Here is a 16,624-nt window from a genome sequence, read left to right on the forward strand (position 1 = left end):
TGGCTAGGTAATAATCCAGTCAGCGGCATTCGCTTCCCGAAGCCCGTCTTATCACTAAGTTCTTAGCGGGATACATCTCTAGTCTGGTGCCCGGCGACATCGCTTCAGGAGCCCAAATTTCTATTTGGCAAAGTCGAAAAGGTCTACATACGATATCTCTGACTTGTACCGGCTCCTTCGACATTAGTAGCTCATGGTACGGTCACTGAGCCCGAATAACTCGTCTATAGCACGGCGTTGATTTCACGAGTGGATTACCCGAGCTTTCTGCGAGTTACCATCACCAAAGACAAGACAGCTTCGTTTAAACATCTCAAGACGTTGCCGACTTCAATGCGTCATGTCTTATGGCGGGCTTTTAGGCAACCTATCAGTTTCTCAGCCGTACAACGAGTCGCGATATTCACCATGGCCTCAAAAGGACGGTCCTATAATGTACGCAGCCTCTCATACCGTTTCACGCGCAAGACAAAGAAGAATGACCAGCTGACTTATTTCAGGATGCCATTGATGCGCTCAACTCACTTCAAACACCTTTTGATATCATTGAGGCTCGTCGGAAGGCGGGGATAAGGCCTGATGCTGTGTCTATCAAGGAAATGCGGACATATCTTCATCGCATTGGATATACCGTAAGGCCACCGAGCACGACATATATACATGAGACTAATCAAATGATAGCCATCTGATCTCAATCGCCTAAACATTGTACATGTAGCCGGCACAAAAGGAAAAGGTAGTACCTGTGCCTTTGTCGACTCTATCCTCTCTCAGTATCAGCACACAAGGGGCATACCCCGGAAGACAGGCTTTTTCACATCGCCTCATCTCATCGCTGTTCGTGAGCGCATACGCATCAACTCAACGCCTATTTCAGAAGACCTATTCGCAAAGTACTTCTTCGAAGTGTGGGACCGTCTTGAATCGGCACCGAAAGATGACGCAAAGCAACTCATGGCTCCTCGACCTATTTATGCGCGATATCTGACTCTAATGAGTTGGCACGTCTTTCTTCAAGAAGGCATAGATGTTGCTATATATGAGACTGGTATTGGTGGTGAGTTTGATGCTACAAATGTCGTGGAGAAACCTATAGCATCTGGTATTAGTACACTGGGCATTGATCATGTCTTTGCTCTCGGTGATACAGTGGCCAAGATTGCATGGCACAAGGCGGGTATCATGAAGTCTGGAAGCGCGGCTTTTACAATCGAACAGGTGCCAGATGCAGAAGAAGTTCTGAGGAAAAGGGCCTCGGAAAAGAACGCGGATTTGAAAGTCCTACCAGTCGACCCCCGACTTAGCAGTGTTCAGATTCGACCAGATGCAATATTTCAGAAGCGCAATGCTACATTGGCTATCGCACTCGCCGAAACAGCACTGGAAAAAGTTGGCATTTCTCTACCAGCTCGGACGGATACTTTGCCCAAGGAGTTTGTAGACGGGCTTGAAAAGGTTGTATGGAGAGGTCGGTGTGAGGTCAAGAAGGAAGACAAGGTGACATGGCACGTCGATGGCGCCCATACTTCTGATAGTCTCAAGATGTCGTCCAAGTGGTTCAAGGACGAAACTTCTGGGCGGTAAGTCATCAAGTTACCCCATCCTGCCCTGCAACTAATAGATTTAGCAATGGAATGCGTGTCATGATTTTCAACCAACAAGGCCGCTCCGAAGCTGTCGACTTTCTCGAGTCCGTCTTCAAGGCGACCAGACGAGAAGGACAGCCAGCATTTGACCATGTCATCTTCTGCACAAACGTCACCTATGCCGCATCCGGCTACAAGCGTGACTTTATCAACCGTCAATTCGACCCTGCTGAGATCGATAAGATGACTGTTCAGCAACGGTTTGCGGATAAGTGGATGTCCCTTGATCCCACAGCCACGGTAAAAGTCATGCCCACAATCGAGCAATCCATTAACTACGTCCGACACCTTGGAGAGGATTTCACAGAGGGGGAGACGGTGGAGGCATTTATCACGGGAAGCCTGCATCTCGTTGGTGGTGCCTTGGGCATACTGGAAAAGGCGGATGCTCTATGATTTGATGATAATAGAACGATCTAATTTGGCCGGCACACCAGGGAGTATTTATATTTATAATAATCCTTCAGGCTCCAAAGCTCGTAAAACACCCCCTACGAGATACATGCTCCCTGTTGCTAAAACCTTCTGATGGGATCCTGCAACTTTTCTGGCCTCAGATACAGCGTCCTGGATATTGTCGAATGTGTTGACCTCACAATTAGCTGCTCTCTCAGCCATCATCCTTGCCACACGTGTCTGCACACTCAGATCTCTGGCTTCTTCATCCGTTGAAGGCCCCTCCTGATCATTCCTCGTAAAGAGCGCATGACTGAATATGTTTTCTCTCCCTGTAAATTCTTGAACAGTGTCAAGCAATATTGCCAGTAGTTGTGTTGCATCCCTCTCCTGCTGGTTGAAAACCAGAATTGAGGATTCATCGTTTTCGACATTCGAAGCGAACCATTTTGCGACCTCATACATGCTATCCTTCGTATGCGCGCCATCCAGGTACCAGCCAATGTGGCCCTGCTGAATGACCTCACAGCGCCCTCTGAGACTTGCGTCCCATAGCCCTTTGTCCATCCTTGCTTGACTGTTCATAAAAAAGTCCCTGGGATCAAAATAAATACCTAGATGTTGTTTCACAGCACAAACGGCAAGAGCTTGGTTATACTTTTGAAAGTCACCGAGCAGTCTTCCCTTCACACCTCCCCATAGTTCGATCCTGGCGTCATCCAACTCGATGAGCTCAGCCCCCTTTTCTGCTGCCCGTTGTCGAAGTACTTGCATCACACCAGGCTTCTCGTCCATTCGTCGGACGAAACCACGCACACCTGGCTTGAGAATGCCGGCTTTGTGCCATGCGATCTTCTCAACCGTGTCGCCCAGCATCGCGACATGATCTATACCCAGCTGCGTGATGACCGCAGCAGAAACAGCCTCGGGAGGCACCACATTTGTAGCGTCATACTCTCCGCCGATACCGCATTCAAGAACAACGCTATCGACCTTTTCTCTCAGGAATATATGCCAAGCAAGGAGCGTCATGAAGCGGAAGAAGAATGGCTTTGAGCCAGGTCCTTCGGACTCGGTGAGGCTTTTGCCATCCTTCTCAGCAGCTTCAGACAACCTTTCCCAGAGCTCAAAGAAAGCCTCAGCGAAGAGTTTCTGAGAAACCTGCTCTCCTTGAATAGCAATGCGCTCGCGAGGACTGACGAGATGTGGGCTCGTATAAGTCCCAACAGTCTCGTACTCCCGTAGCATACCCGTTGCAAATGCGCTTACAGAGCCTTTACCTTTGGTGCCGGCTATGTGAATGTGTCTCAGACGTGCGAGATCTTTGGGTTCATATCCAGCACGTCGGAGCCATTCGCGCATCTCAGGAATAGCTAAAGCATTGGGATCCTTTGGTGGCACAGATGAGGCATTCGCGGCGATTGATTTGTCAAAAAGATTCGTGACCTGGCGGTTTGAGTAAAGTGTCGAAAGCAGACGGAGAGCTTCATTGTAATCGCGGGACACGGTGCTGATGCCCTTCCGTGCCGCCATTGTATGCGTTGATTGGTTTCTAAGCAGTGAACTAATTCTTTTCATTCAGTAGGTAGTTGGAACGGGTGTTGTCGGGTCTTGCTGAGAAATGAGTGCATGATAAAAATCTTGGGAGAATCAATGCCAAAGTTAAATGCGAAGGTGAAGAAACGGAGTCGGATAGCTTATTCGGTCGTCATGTGTAACTTATGTGGTACCTCTACACTAGCCCTTTGTCCCATTTAACATATTCAGTTATGTTGACCAGCAATTCATATGCAACAAAAATCAGCAGTTTGCTGTTGTTGTGACAAGTCGACGATCAGTGTTCTTCGCTGTCAACAATGTCGAATTTGGCCTCTGCAGTTTTAACTTATTACTAGATTTAACAAGTTGTTCAGCCCTGGTGCTGTATTCATCAACGAATGATCAGGAATCATGCAACGAGACGTTACTATCGGCAATAATAAATAGCCAGAATAAGGTAATCACGCTCTCATCGTCTATTGCTATCTAATACACGGCTATCCAGCCTCTCTCTAGACACGACGGCGCCTGGATCCAATTATACACAACAAATGAAACATCCCTTTTTTTGTTTAATCCACACGCAGACTTTGAAGACGGGCTTCTGTGGCAATCACCTATGATCATGTTAGCAAAAGCAAAGATAAACATATGGAAAACGATAGAACTCACATCGAGAGCCTGCTGAACTTCCAACACTTTGCGAACCTCACCGAGCCAATCCTTACTCAAGGTCTTGGCCCATCCATCCAAGCCGTTAATTTCTCGCGCCGCAGAATCCAGGTCGCCCTCCTCAAGGTATGTTTGGGTTCGGGTAAGAATGCTCTCAACATCATTACCGTCCGCAAGACCTTGCTTCTTGAACATAACGTGGCTAAGAACCCAACTAGAAGCGTGGCTGGCAACACCGGCCTCATCGGGTAACAAGGAAGCCTTTCGCACCTCATTGGCGACTCGACGGAAACGATCAATCAGCTGAGAGGTAGTAGAGATACCGCGTTGGTAAGCGGATGGGTTAACGGAGGCGATGGCGGCATTGACAACGGGGTCATCCGAAGCGATTTCCCGGAGAGCAACGAGCTCGCGAATAAAAGGGCGAGGGTGGCGGTCATCCTCCAAGCTGGCTCGGACAGCCTCAACAGCAACGTGTAGCTGCTGGGTCTTGAGGTTGGTGTCAATAACATCGTTCCAGCCTGTGGTAAGTTTCTCGAGGTCTGACACGGCAGATGATAGAGCGTTCAGCTTGCCTAGTCGGCTCTCACGCTCCTGCTCGACTTGCTTCTCAACATCCTTGGTGAATTCCTTCTTAAGGGCCAAAGCCTGCTGGGCGAGCTGATTCTGGAGCTTCTCCTCATTGAGTTTCTTCTCACGCTCAAGAAGGACATTAACTCGGTCCTCGTAGTTTTCTCGGACCTTCTTCATCTCCTGCTCAAAGTCTTGTCGCCATTGGTTCTCCTGGTTGATCATGGTGTTCTCAACACGATCAATTAGATCGGTAGCAGCCTTATCGAACTCCTCGATCTTCTCTCTGACTTGCTGGGCAGCCTTCTTCTCGAACTCACCCTTCATGGCCTTGAGCTTGCCTCCAACCTTGGCGATCTCATCCTTAGCCTTGCTAACAGAGGTGCCGTACTTGCCATGGGCATTGTCGGCGTTGATGACTAGGATGAGGTCGTTCACCATGTGGACGAGGTCTTGGACGACAGGCTCCCTTGCATCCTCAAGCGATAGAAGGTCGATCGGCTTGAGAGGAGGCATCTTGGAAGGCTCATTAACTTCTGGGGCTTTGAAACCAGAGTTAGACCTGGGGGCAGGAGTAGGCTCCTCAACGGCCTTCGCAACAGGCTTGGCCTCGACTGGAGACTTGGCCTTGGCCTTGGGTTTAGCAACCTCCTCAACCTTCTTTGCAGCGGCAGCAACAGGGCCAGCACTTGAGTGACGTCCGGCTTGGCCTGCATCGGCTACTCTCCAGGAAGCACCGCTTTGGGCAGGGACTCGAACAGCATCCTCGGTGGCTTGAGTCTTTGATCGGCCGGTGATGTTAGGGAATCGTTTCTTGTAGTCCATCTCCTCGAGATAAAGAACAGCCTGCTCGCCAAAGGGGACGTATTCGGTAAAGAAATCATGGAAGTTGTCGCTCACGCGAGAGTACCAGACACCTCCAGCGAAACCAACGACACCAAGAACAAGCAGGGTGAAGACAAAGTTTTTGAGCCTTCGGAAAAACCCCTTCTTCTTGATAGGCGCAGGCGCAGGAGGAGGGGGAGGGGGTGTCAAAGGGACGTCTGTGATAGCGGCCTTGGTCTCGCCAACATCGTCAAGGGTGGTCTCATGGATTCTCTCGGACGTAACGGTTTGGGAAGCTGGCAAAACAGGTTGCTTAGTAGGATCGAGCTCGGGCTTCTTCTCGACGGAGTAGAAACGCTGGAATCATCGTCGCGGTTAGTTTATTTCTGGTTGAAGCAACTAACACGAGCTGTGACGTTGTAAAGAAAGCTTACCTGACCAGCAAGGCCGGCACGCCGTGAGGCCGCAATTGGCCATTGGCGGGCAGCAGCGGCCACAACGGGCCTGCCGCCAAATGCCCTCACAGAGTGAAGCGAAGTTCGCAACATGAGGGATTGCAATGGCGAACAGGGCGCAGTTCGCGATGCAGTTGATTTTCGGTTAGATGGAGTTGAGAGCTGCTTCAAAAACGCTCAGGGTAGAAGTTCGGCAAAAGCCCAGCTCCCGGGATTTGTATGGAGCTAAATGTTAAGCAAGCGGCAGGAACCGGGTGACGCAACTACCTCATCAACCACCGAACATGATGAAGCAAAACCATTCATTCAATTCTAAAAAGAGCAAGTTTATCTCATAGGCTCCTTTTACGCAGTTGATCAGCTGCTTTTCTCTCCTAGTGAAGAGCCTATGGTTAGTAACTTCTGGTTGATTACATGTGATCATGGGGTTGAAATATCAAGTCGTGCTCTGTTGAATACCTATTCTAAAGAATTATAATAATCTCAACATATGTTTTCATTGTTATGTGGCGATACTGAATACACTAACGCAACTAACACTCATTCAATTGACGAGTTCTTACGTGGATCCAACTCCAAGACATGTCTGCATCCCAGACTTCCTCACGAACTCTGTTTGGGGGCAAAAAAAGACATGAGACCTCGGACCAGAGCCTAAATAGCCACTTAGTAAGTAGTTATGAAGAGCTTCTAATGCCAATAGTGTTTTGAAATGCATTCCGGCCTTTTCCAGACTCACAACGTGAACATAAAATACGCATGGCCTGATCACATGCAGCATAGGATTTTGTTAACATGATCCCATAATTCATCTAATAGCAGCCATCTATTCAGAAGCTGTGAAGAAAAAGAAACTATAGAGCGGCTCGTCCATACTCTCCTGCTTGCCCATGTCATGAGCCACCAATGGGGAATAAGAAACCTTCAGACATTTAAGTCGCCTATGATCGAGGTCTGTTGTTCTCATACCTCCCCTAGCCACTCCCCGTTCTCTGGCACGCTGAAGTGCCAGGCGACGGTACAGTCGAGCATCCAGGTCATTCAAACTACCAGCAACAAAAATTCAAGTTCGGTATTAAAAAAGTATGGACTGAACTGATCCCTCCAAACCCAAGGACTCCGATAAATTATATGACACGCCCCAGCTCATGCATTACCTCAGAGTCCGTAATCTCGGACAACTCGCCGTGCTGGATCCACGCTGAGGCCTCTGTGATATGTGCGTGGGCGTAACGAAAAGTGGACTGTAAACCTGATGCCTCAACTTCGATGCCTGCCTAGCAGCTGCAAGGGCCGCTGACGTTAGTGTTGGAGTTCTCGGGAGCCAGGCTGACACCCGGTCGTTGTCCCGGTCGAGCATGTCGTGGACCAGCTTGGTCCAAAGGCAGCTTCTTAGCTATGGCTGTGAAAAGAGTTTGGACGTTCTCGGCAGTCTTGGCAGAAGTCTCGAAGAAGAGGAGGCCAGCTTCACGGGCATAAGCCTCAGCATCGGCAGTAGGAATGGCTCGTTTGTCGGGTTGCTCAGTAACCAAATCCAGCTTGTTTCCTGCGAGGGCAATGACAATGTTCTCATTCGCCTGGCGTTGTAGCTCCTTAACCCAAGCCTTTGCCTTGTCTAGTGATGCCTGGAGGAATATTAATATGACCCTATGGTGGTTGTAGATCTGGTGAACGTACAGATTGAGTAATATCGTAAACGACAACGGCGCAGTTTGCATTTCGGTAGTACATGGGAGCGAGAGACTTGTAGCGTTCCTGGCCGGCGGTATCCCAGATCTCGAACTTGACAGTAGTGTTCTCATCGAGAGAGATGGTCTGGGTCAAGAAGGCAGCACCGATGGTGGACTCGCGATAGGAATCGAATTGGTCCTAGAATGTCTTGGTAAGTTGCTGTCTCATACAATGGCGTGGGCGCCAGTAGTTCATACCTTGACAAATCGCAAGACTATTGAACTCTGAGGTTGAAAATTTAGTAAACATCGTATCAAAGACTGTCGTTGCGATATACCTTTCCTACAGCGGACTCGCCTATGTCACAAGTTAGCAAATATGCCATGAATCCGAAACTGGTCAGGCAAGGAATGCCGACATCATGTAACATACCAAGAAGAACCAGCTTGAACTGAGCGAACCGGGTGTTAGTGCCGCGGGCGCCAGCTGGAGGTTGTCGAGAGGCCATAGTGAGAGATGGGAATGTAATTTCGAGATGAAGAGGTATGGGGAACGTCTATCAAGAGTGACAGTGATAGCAGCAGTGGCGGTATGACCTGGACGTTGAGGGATTGGACGTGTCCTAGAACGAGGGCGTGGAGAGACGCTCGGACCGGAAATCGTATCGGGATGATTGCGCGACGCAAGCGAATCGAGGGAAAAGGGCGATTTAGGGCGAAGAGGTTGGCAACGATAGTGAGATGACAAGACAAAAGTCGAGGCTGAAGGTGAGAGGCGAGTCTTAAGATGGGGCTTCGCTTCTTTGATTAAGACGGGACGGACGTGGATGGGACTTGGGGAGGTAAAGTGACTGCCTTGGTTCTTTAGTCCTGAGCCGTGACTGGCTCAAATGGCACGAGGCACACGTCAGGCAGGGCCTGTTTTGGTGGACGGACACCCACAGTGCCACTGTAATAGGTGGGAGGACGGGGTCTCGGGGAGGTACACTTGCGCAGTGTTCACCCGGTAGCTGTACTGATCCAGAGACCCTGATTTCGGCGAGCGGCATGTACCTCTACATCTCACGAGCCTCATACCATGGCTCTGGGCTTGTGACGTGCGTCCCGCCTTGAGCCACCATGGTCCCCTTAAGTTCCATTCTATCCCGTCATTACGATTAACCATGTGGCTGTGCTATAGCTTCGCTGCGCTGGCCTCATCAACTCGTCTGCCAATTCAAGCTAACCATCCAATACCAGACAAACTCAGCCCGTCCCTCACGTCGTGTCCCTTTTTTCCCTTATTTCACTATCTCTTGCAGCCGTCAAGGGTGAACAAGTCGCCAGTTGGCCACTCTTAATTCCCGGGCTTTACTATAACCTTCAACTCTTTTTCTATCTTGCTTTCCTAATCTTAACAGCTTCAGCTATGGCGCAGCTCAACACCCCCAAATTGCCTTATCGCGACATTAATGTCAAGATCGCCAACGACTCTTATACTTTCACTTCGCCTTCGTCTCCCGATGCGCCTGCCCTGGTAATCGATCGTCCCACTGGCGATGTCCGCCTGAGCGAAGGCAGCGCCGCATCAGCCAAGAGAACCACTCGCGTCTCGAGTATCGCTGGTATTCTAGGAATTATTCAGCTTCGCCTTGGTTCGTCTCCGCCGCGCCAAATCTTGGGCTGATGTCATCTGGTTTTGGATTGTGCATTTCACTGACCATGTAAAGACAAGTATGTCATCTTCATTACGAAAGCCCAGCCTGTTGGCCGTCTCAAAGGTCACATGGTGTACAAGGTCGCTGCCACAGAGATCCTGCCCATGCGCGAGCGCTTGATTCACGACCCCGACGAAGACATCTTCATTCAGCTTCTTAAGAACTTTTTGGCTTCAGGGCCTATGTACTTTTCTTATTCCATCGATCTTACCAACTCCTTCCAACGTCAGGCCCAGGCCGACACTTCCAAGCCCCTGTGGATGCAGGCCGACGATCGTTTCTTCTTCAACAAGTATCTTCAGGGCGATTTAATCGACTTCCGCACCCGAGGCGCTCGATCACAGCCTGGCTCACAGCCCGGCGTTGACCCATATATCCTACCGTGCATCTTCGGCATGCTGGAGATCAAGCCTACCACATTCAAGGGCAACCCCTTGACTCTGGCTCTCATTACCCGCCGATCCCGCCACCGTGGTGGTACCAGGTACTTTACTCGAGGTGTAGATGATGAAGGACACGTCGCCAACTACAATGAGACGGAACAAATCATCATCCTCAACGACAGTAGCAGCGGGTTGGGTGGATACGCAGGCAGTTCGGACATGCAGAGCGGCAAGTTTGGCGCTGGCGCCGGTCAAGAGATGCAGATATTCTCTTATGTTCAAACACGTGGCAGCGTTCCTACGTTTTGGGCTGAAATCAACAGCTTGCGATATGTTCCCAAGCTCCAAATCCGCGGCGTTGATGCAGCTCTTTCCGCGGCACAGAAACACTTCGACGAGCAAATTCGCTTATACGGTGACAACTATCTCATCAACTTGGTCAATCAGAAGGGTCGCGAGCAGCGGGTCAAGCAATCGTACGAGCAGATGGTGGAGAAGCTCGTTTCTTCTCCTAAGGAGCGGCAAGAGGCAGACTTGCTCACTGAGGAGAAGTTCACCACAATTCAACCGGAGGGCAAACGCCAAGGGTTTGACCGGCTGCACTATGTCTACTTTGATTACCACAGCGAGACAAAGGGCATGAAGATGCACAAGGCTTACGCTCTTATTGAGAAGTTGGCCGATGCATTGGAGAAGCAGGGCTACTTCCGTGCTGTTGATACCCCGTCCAGCGTTGACGGTAGCCTCGACGCCCGTAGCTACCAGACGAGTGTCATGCGTACAAACTGCATGGACTGTCTCGACCGAACGAACGTTGTCCAGAGCATGTTCGCTCGCCATAAGCTTGACCGCATCTTTGAAGATGTTGGCTTCATGCCCCGCGGCTCTTCATTCCGTGACGAGGATCCTGCTTTTGAGGATCTTTTCCGTAATCTCTGGGCTGACAACGCTGATGTTGTCTCCAACTCATATGCTGGCACTGGTGCCATGAAGACGGATGTCACACGTACTGGTAACCGGACCAAAGTCGGCGCCCTTCAGGATGCCCGTATTGGTATCACACGTTATTTCCGTAACAATTTCCTCGATGGACCGCGACAGGATTCTTTCGATCTTTTCCTTGGAGCTTACCGACCGGGCTCAACCAATATCGGCACTACTCTGGTCTTCACTGACCGTCGACCGGTCTTGATCCAGGCTATTCCTTATATCCTTGCCTTCAGTGTCTTTATTGTATTCATTGGTCTCTTTACCCGCCGAGACCCAGAGGCAAGCGCCCTGCCTCTTCGTGTCTTCCTTTTCTTCTGGATGGCTATTGCTGCCTGGTCTTTCTACTTTGTCTGGAACCACGGCATGCTCTACGTAAGTTTCGCTGACTGACACTCACCTCGAACCATTCTAATTATTTCTAGGTTAACTGGCCACGCCTCAACCCCAGGCCATTTGCTGTTGAGGGCTATAATGAACACTTCGCCAAGGCACGTAAGGACTCTGTTATTGGAACCTACGTGGCGAAACACGAGAGAGGACTCAGCACAGCCCGATACCTCAATGCCGAGGAGGGCAAGAAGAGGATTGAATAGAATCAAAAGGGGGCTTGAACTTTGGTTATAATGTGGGTGCTTTGCTCTAGTGGCGCGGTGGCATGACTTTGAAGGTTTTCTTTATTCAAAGACTATAGAAGCCTGCTTTTTTCGATTCTTTGTACCGGCTGGGTGGTTTGGGATAATCAAGACGTTTGTCGTTATGATGTTGCTTGTCTATATGGCTTTGTCAATGCATAGATATTGTCTCCTTTAATATAGGTTTAGATGAACCCTCAGAGTCAAATGACTTAAGGCCTTCAGTCTACGGGCCGAACAAAGTATTGTCTTATAAAAGTTCCTATCAGTTTACCAGAAGTTTCTCGAATTCATCTCAAGATCACACAAATGCTATCTTTTTAGATCGGTAAGTCTTATTTAGACCTATCTATATAGTTTACAGGGTGTTGCCATGAAGAGAAGTGAACAGAATCGCATGGCATAAGTATTATTATTCTAAGTTACAAATATGAGACCAAGAGTATTAATAAACAAAGAAAACTGTACAGCAGGTTTCGCTCATAATTCACACATTTGCTCCAAGGCAAGATGCTCCCACCAAAAGACAAGGCGCCACGCCATGCTTCTCCCCACAGGCGAGAAAGGGGTATCAAAATCGGATAATGCTCTGGTATCCAAAGGAAAGGGGGGAGGGAATGATGGGTAAGAACAGTGAAGAAAATGGTAAGGACAAGTGAAGAGTGAAATAATGTAATAGTGGTATCTTTTTTTTCGCAGCACTCAGTCCCATGTAGAAAACTCCTGCGACACACAATCCTCCCCACACCTTCAAGTTTCAGAGGGACGTGTCTCAACTCATAGCCAAAGGAGCCATCTGACACCTTGCCAAACGCCCTGCCCAAGGCCCAGAAAGAGTCTGAAAATGGTAACGACAAACCAAACATACCACATAAAACCAACAAGCACCCACTCAACAACGGACCACATTCCGCGACGGAGCCATCTGAATCTCCTGCGTCTGTTGCGCATCATTTTGTCGGTAAGATCGGTGACATGCTTGACCTTGAGGAGCTGCCCCAAGGCTAAGTCTTTGCCAGTCTCATCAGCTTGGTCTGATGCCTCGCGTGTCATACCTGATAGTTCATCTGCGATTCGAGAGCGAACACACCAGATGCGTTCCTCTAGTTTCGGACGCGTTTGGGCAGTGAATTTATCGGCTGACGTCTGCCACTGCTCAATTGATGTTTGAATCGCCACGTCTAGGGTCTGGCGAGCTAGGCGGAAATGGTCGGAGCAAGGGAGCGCATCGTCGAAAGGCAGTGACTTTTTGGGTGTCATTTTCGCGATGTCAACCCATGGTATTCCCACTGGACTTGATTGTGGTGAAGAACCCAATTCCTGAAGGTCATTTCTAAGAAGCGGTTTCTTCAACTCCTGAGCCCGGCGAGAAATCTCCATGGCTTTGATGCCAGAGGTAAGAATAAGCGTCCGAAGTCGGGCAATTTCACGCTTCGAAAGTTGTCCTTCCTGAGGAATGGCCTGGTTCGCAATAGACCACTTCCGTGCTTTGAAATTATCAGGTTCGTTGAGCCGAACCATTGGAGCAGCCTCGTCAGCTTCCCTTTCTGAGATACGGAGGCCATCCTTGACGCTCTCCTGGCAAGACTCTACTTCCGACATGGCGGGCTCGACGATAGTGACCTTGTCAACTTGCTGAGGCTTGCTGGGGCTTGAGATTCCAGACATATCAGGCGCGGACGGTTTGCTGACCTCAACACGAAATTGAGAAGGTTGCAACTTCTTTACGTCAATTGCTGATTGACCATGGGTTTCTGCCATGGGCTGGAACTGTGGCATCGAATCCAAGAAGTGTTTAGCCCCATGTTGAGGCTCGGGCTTGTTACGCCTCGAGTTTGTTCGCGACAAATTGAGAGAAATTCTCGATCTCCCCTTGGGCTGATCATTATCAGATTCATCGGAAGAGATGACATCAGTGGTTCCCTCCATGGGGATGTCCTTTTTCCACAACATGTCGCCCAATCTCGATACACCACCTCGAATTACCGTGTCAATACGAGGGCCCTTAAACATGCCTCGAAGTCCAACCTGGTCGTCGCCCCTTGGCCTAATACTACCCACGCTACGCTGGTGTTTGTGGCTCTCGAAGGTCGGCCGTGAATTAGATGGTTGTCGTTCGAGTGGCTTGATTTCCGTTGGGGATAAAGAATCTGGAATGGAAGGTCTTCTGCTGGATGCCTCCGTTTCCAATGCTGGTTCTTCAGATTCATCGCGCGTCTTGTCCTTAAAGATTTGCTTCACTTTTGTAAATGGGTTTCTGGAGGGAGATGATGATCGACTAGACGGTGCCGACAGCTGTAGGCCAGTCGGTGGCGCAGATAGGCTGTATTGAGGAGCAAGTTCAGGTGACATAGGCTGCGGAGAGTCTGTGTGTTCTTTGCTGTTTCCGCGGTGTTGGGACCCTCCTCCCATATTCCTGCCCAGTTTTGGCAGTGATGGGATTTCCAAGGAAGCTCTGTTGTGAATGGGGCGATTTTCTGAATCCTTAGACTCCATCGTATTCCACTCTCTACCAGTGGCCAGTTGAGACTGTGGTTTGGGTTCAGGTGAAGTCGAGTCCTCGGGCTGCATATATTCTGCCTCAGTCTCCTGGACGTGAGAGAGTCGTTGCTGTCTCATGTCTCGGGCCACCATTTCCAACATTTGCTTCTCCAGCAGTTCAGTCTCGCGACTTGATATTGTTCCACGTCGGGCCTTGCCTTCGGTTGGCGTATCATCTTCACTGGCGGTCTCATCCGAGGTTGATCCTCGTCTCCTAAAACGACGGTGGTGCACTGAGCCAGTCTGTCGGTGGAAAGATCCCATCTCGTGAAGTTTCTGGCGTGCTCGGTCTCTGTGGCTTGGTTCGAGAAGTTCAATCTCTGGCTTCGAAAGGTTGGATTCGTTCGAGTTTGCTTTTCTATTCATTTCTTCCATAGTTTCAGTGATAAAAGGTGGTACACCAGTTCCAAGCTCATCGGTCTGTCCTGAAATTGACCGGCTTAAGGTTTCTCCTGTTTGTGGGTATATTTTGTTGAGATTACGGTCTTCAATGAGTTGCTTGTGATGGTCCTGTTCGAGCCAGTAGGCATCTGCAATCAAGTCGCAGGCTTCGAAAAACCAGTCAACCCTCGGGCGTCGAACTCTCAGTGCCGCCTTGGCAGCCGAATCCGTGGCTATCTGAGAATCGATTTCTTCAGCACCTGGAAATGGTGGTAGAACCGAACCATCACTGGAAAGAAGCTCCCTCGATGCTCGCTCCGAAGCCTTGTTGACCCAATCTTTAACAGATTCTACGTCAGCAAACCCCTGCTTCTCACCATCGATGACCATTCGTTCGCGAGCCCTAACTTTTCGATTTCTGATATACTGCAATGGGTTGTACTCTCGGCCAAGTGGAATCATGAGCTCTCTGCTCTCAAAGGCATGTATTCTGCCCTCTGTAGGTGATCCGGGAGGGCCCGAAGCTGAAGGTCTGTCGTAGCCAGTCTTAAGTGGAGGAAGAACTTGCAGCAATCGTCTATACTGGGCCATTAACTCTAGATGTTCTCTGGCTTTCTGTGCCCTCGCCAAAGTTGACGTCGAAAAATGGTAACGGTATGAGGCGTCTGTAGTTTCGAAAGGTGAAGGGCGCAGTGGGCTACTGGATCTAACACCTGGTAGTCGTGGTGTAAGGCTTTGATTCGGAATCGGCGATGCCCCTCTGACAGCCTTTCTTTGTTGCTGAAGATGTGCTCTGAGATTGCTCCCGGTCTGAGAGTCTTGTACAGGTGCCAGACGTGGAGGGTTACCGCGGCTAATGTTGCGCCGAGACGCAATTCGCCGTGACTCGCTTAGGTTCAATGCCATGTTGACTATCTGGGTTGAGTCGACGTCCAGGGCAGCACCAGGCTGTGATGCGTGCGCTCTACGGCCTCGCCTTTGCGCTTCATCCCTCTTTGTTATAAGTAACTCCTCCTGAGATGTATCTGGCGACACGACGCGAGCTCGAGGACCGCTACCGGAGCTAATCCCAAGACCTAGGTCCCGTGTGCCATTGGATAAATATGGTTCTTGAACATCCTTCCCCTTATGTCGAGATTTACTTCTTTGTGCCCGGCGTTGATTTCCGGAGTCGTCATCTGTGGCCACGGGCTCCTGAAGCAAGAATGCACTGCTCGGTTGGGTCTTATGCGGTCGCTTCGAACGGGCTCGTTTCGGCCGGCCGGCTTGAAGGCCGCTGGGAACTGCAGCAGCTCCACGAGACTTGTGATGGTAGCGTGGAAGAGTTTCGTCATCGGAGAAAGCAAGAGGTCGTTCAGGGGATAGGGGAACGTGGAGGAGAGCGTTCATGCTGGGCTCTCCTCTCTCGGCGGTGTCGTAACTAAACCTCGTGGGAGGCTCCGGGGTAACTGGGCCATCCCGCCTCCCATATGCACTCAGCGACGAGGCAGCATGATGGTCGGCCATTGCGCCGTGGTATTTACATACAACGACAGCAGCAGGGGCAGATTCTTAGGCTCGCGCTCGAAGGAGAAGCGGGGAGTTGTCGTCAGTGTTGATGAATAAAGCAATATTGCAGCATCGTTTTTCTTCTTTTCAAGGGTCCTTGTCGATCTAATGTGCTAAATCCTGGTCAATATTGTTGTCCTTGGTGACGATGTATTCTGGGAAGCTAATCTTGTACCGATAATGACGGCAGCAATCGAGGTCGGAGTGGATGCCCGACAGGGGGAATCCGCCTCAAGAGCTCATCGCTCACTTTGAAGTGCACGGGAATACGTCGCAGTGATGATGCGTTGGACCAAAGATTTTCTTGTAAGTTGGTTAGGATGTTGCATTTGCGGAGCGTTAATGTCGAAAGGATTGGACATTAGGCGTAGGGGTCCTTGGGTCTATAGGACGTCACGGGAGTGGATGTGACCCGACGGGTGCTACAAGACACTGAAGCCACAGGCGGCAGGCAGGGCCTCTCTGATGCGCCCCGGGCCAGTTTTACGCCTAGGTTTCTCACCTATCCTAGGCACAAACGTGGCGGGGAGTGACGCACGCGTGTCTTGATGTGGCACCTCATCTTATGTTGGAGTACAAGGTTTGAGGGGAAGCATACACCTTATTCCAAGTACCGGTTGTCTCAGGCCCGAACTGCCGATACTCATCACATGAAAATAATTAACTCACTCGAAGCCAA

General features: G+C 50.0%; 6 protein-coding genes across 8 annotated transcripts; 2 read left to right on the plus strand and 4 right to left on the minus strand.

Annotated features, from left to right (window-relative positions):
• Positions 1–333: 333 nt before the first annotated feature.
• FVEG_00506 (folylpolyglutamate synthase) lies at positions 334–2,042 on the plus strand (the record flags this gene model as incomplete). Its single annotated transcript, XM_018887007.1, has 4 exons — positions 334–435; positions 501–632; positions 682–1,580; positions 1,628–2,042. 4 exons carry the CDS (start codon positions 334–336, stop codon positions 2,040–2,042), a joined length of 1,548 nt encoding a protein of 515 aa, XP_018742706.1.
• Positions 1,625–3,734, minus strand: FVEG_00507 (hypothetical protein). The gene has a single exon (XM_018887008.1). It carries the CDS (start codon positions 3,618–3,620, stop codon positions 2,097–2,099), a length of 1,524 nt encoding a protein of 507 aa, XP_018742705.1. The 5' UTR covers positions 3,621–3,734; the 3' UTR covers positions 1,625–2,096.
• A 150-nt stretch (positions 3,735–3,884) lies between these two features.
• On the minus strand, positions 3,885–6,401 carry FVEG_00505 (hypothetical protein). The gene is made up of 3 exons (XM_018887006.1): positions 6,083–6,401; positions 4,254–6,005; positions 3,885–4,198 (listed from the first exon to the last, which is right to left on the minus strand). Exons 1-3 carry the CDS (start codon positions 6,194–6,196, stop codon positions 4,154–4,156), a joined length of 1,911 nt encoding a protein of 636 aa, XP_018742704.1. The 5' UTR covers positions 6,197–6,401; the 3' UTR covers positions 3,885–4,153.
• A 71-nt stretch (positions 6,402–6,472) lies between these two features.
• FVEG_00504 (GTP-binding protein ypt5) lies at positions 6,473–8,689 on the minus strand. Its single transcript, XM_018887005.1, has 5 exons — positions 8,207–8,689; positions 8,112–8,131; positions 8,032–8,058; positions 7,781–7,972; positions 6,473–7,728 (listed from the first exon to the last, which is right to left on the minus strand). The coding sequence occupies exons 1-5, from the start codon at positions 8,280–8,282 to the stop codon at positions 7,381–7,383; spliced, it is 663 nt and encodes a 220-aa protein (XP_018742703.1). The 5' UTR covers positions 8,283–8,689; the 3' UTR covers positions 6,473–7,380.
• A 196-nt stretch (positions 8,690–8,885) lies between these two features.
• Positions 8,886–11,780, plus strand: FVEG_00503 (hypothetical protein). 2 transcript variants are annotated; one of them, XM_018887003.1, is made up of 3 exons: positions 8,886–9,407; positions 9,483–11,215; positions 11,266–11,780. In XM_018887003.1, the coding sequence occupies exons 1-3, from the start codon at positions 9,182–9,184 to the stop codon at positions 11,434–11,436; spliced, it is 2,130 nt and encodes a 709-aa protein (XP_018742701.1). In that variant the 5' UTR covers positions 8,886–9,181; the 3' UTR covers positions 11,437–11,780. The 2 variants fall into 2 exon arrangements, with proteins under 2 accessions (XP_018742701.1, XP_018742702.1); XM_018887004.1 differs by having other exon boundaries at positions 8,886–11,215.
• Positions 11,781–11,785: 5 nt separating this feature from the next.
• FVEG_00502 (hypothetical protein) lies at positions 11,786–16,410 on the minus strand. 2 transcript variants are annotated; one of them, XM_018887001.1, is made up of 2 exons: positions 16,121–16,410; positions 11,786–16,050 (listed from the first exon to the last, which is right to left on the minus strand). In XM_018887001.1, the coding sequence occupies exon 2, from the start codon at positions 15,901–15,903 to the stop codon at positions 12,253–12,255; it is 3,651 nt and encodes a 1,216-aa protein (XP_018742699.1). In that variant the 5' UTR covers positions 15,904–16,050; positions 16,121–16,410; the 3' UTR covers positions 11,786–12,252. The 2 variants fall into 2 exon arrangements, with proteins under 2 accessions (XP_018742699.1, XP_018742700.1); XM_018887002.1 differs by having other exon boundaries at positions 11,798–16,058; positions 16,121–16,380.
• Positions 16,411–16,624: the final 214 nt, after the last annotated feature.

This window comes from Fusarium verticillioides, chromosome 1 (genome assembly GCF_000149555.1).
Source record: "Fusarium verticillioides 7600 chromosome 1, whole genome shotgun sequence".
NCBI classification, from domain to species: Eukaryota; Fungi; Ascomycota; class Sordariomycetes; order Hypocreales; family Nectriaceae; genus Fusarium; species Fusarium verticillioides.

Excerpts from the sequence above, each read along its gene's own strand:
- FVEG_00504 (XM_018887005.1), bottom strand. The coding sequence starts at position 8,282 with ATGGCCTCTCGACAACCTCCAGCTGGCGCCCGCGGCACTAACACCCGG. Across the intron at positions 8,132-8,206 it reads GTTCAAGCTGGTTCTTCTTG|GCGAGTCCGCTGTAGGAAAG; the intron begins GTATGTTACATG and ends CTTGTGACATAG. Across the intron at positions 8,059-8,111 it reads GCGAGTCCGCTGTAGGAAAG|AGTTCAATAGTCTTGCGATT; the intron begins GTATATCGCAAC and ends TTTCAACCTCAG.
- FVEG_00505 (XM_018887006.1), bottom strand. The coding sequence starts at position 6,196 with ATGTTGCGAACTTCGCTTCACTCTGTGAGGGCATTTGGCGGCAGGCCC. Across the intron at positions 6,006-6,082 it reads GTGCCGGCCTTGCTGGTCAG|CGTTTCTACTCCGTCGAGAA; the intron begins GTAAGCTTTCTT and ends CGATGATTCCAG. Across the intron at positions 4,199-4,253 it reads AAGTTCAGCAGGCTCTCGAT|GTGATTGCCACAGAAGCCCG; the intron begins GTGAGTTCTATC and ends ACATGATCATAG.
- FVEG_00507 (XM_018887008.1), bottom strand. The coding sequence starts at position 3,620 with ATGAAAAGAATTAGTTCACTGCTTAGAAACCAATCAACGCATACAATG.
- FVEG_00503 (XM_018887003.1), top strand. The coding sequence starts at position 9,182 with ATGGCGCAGCTCAACACCCCCAAATTGCCTTATCGCGACATTAATGTC. Across the intron at positions 9,408-9,482 it reads AATTATTCAGCTTCGCCTTG|ACAAGTATGTCATCTTCATT; the intron begins GTTCGTCTCCGC and ends GACCATGTAAAG. Across the intron at positions 11,216-11,265 it reads GGAACCACGGCATGCTCTAC|GTTAACTGGCCACGCCTCAA; the intron begins GTAAGTTTCGCT and ends AATTATTTCTAG.
- FVEG_00502 (XM_018887001.1), bottom strand. The coding sequence starts at position 15,903 with ATGGCCGACCATCATGCTGCCTCGTCGCTGAGTGCATATGGGAGGCGG.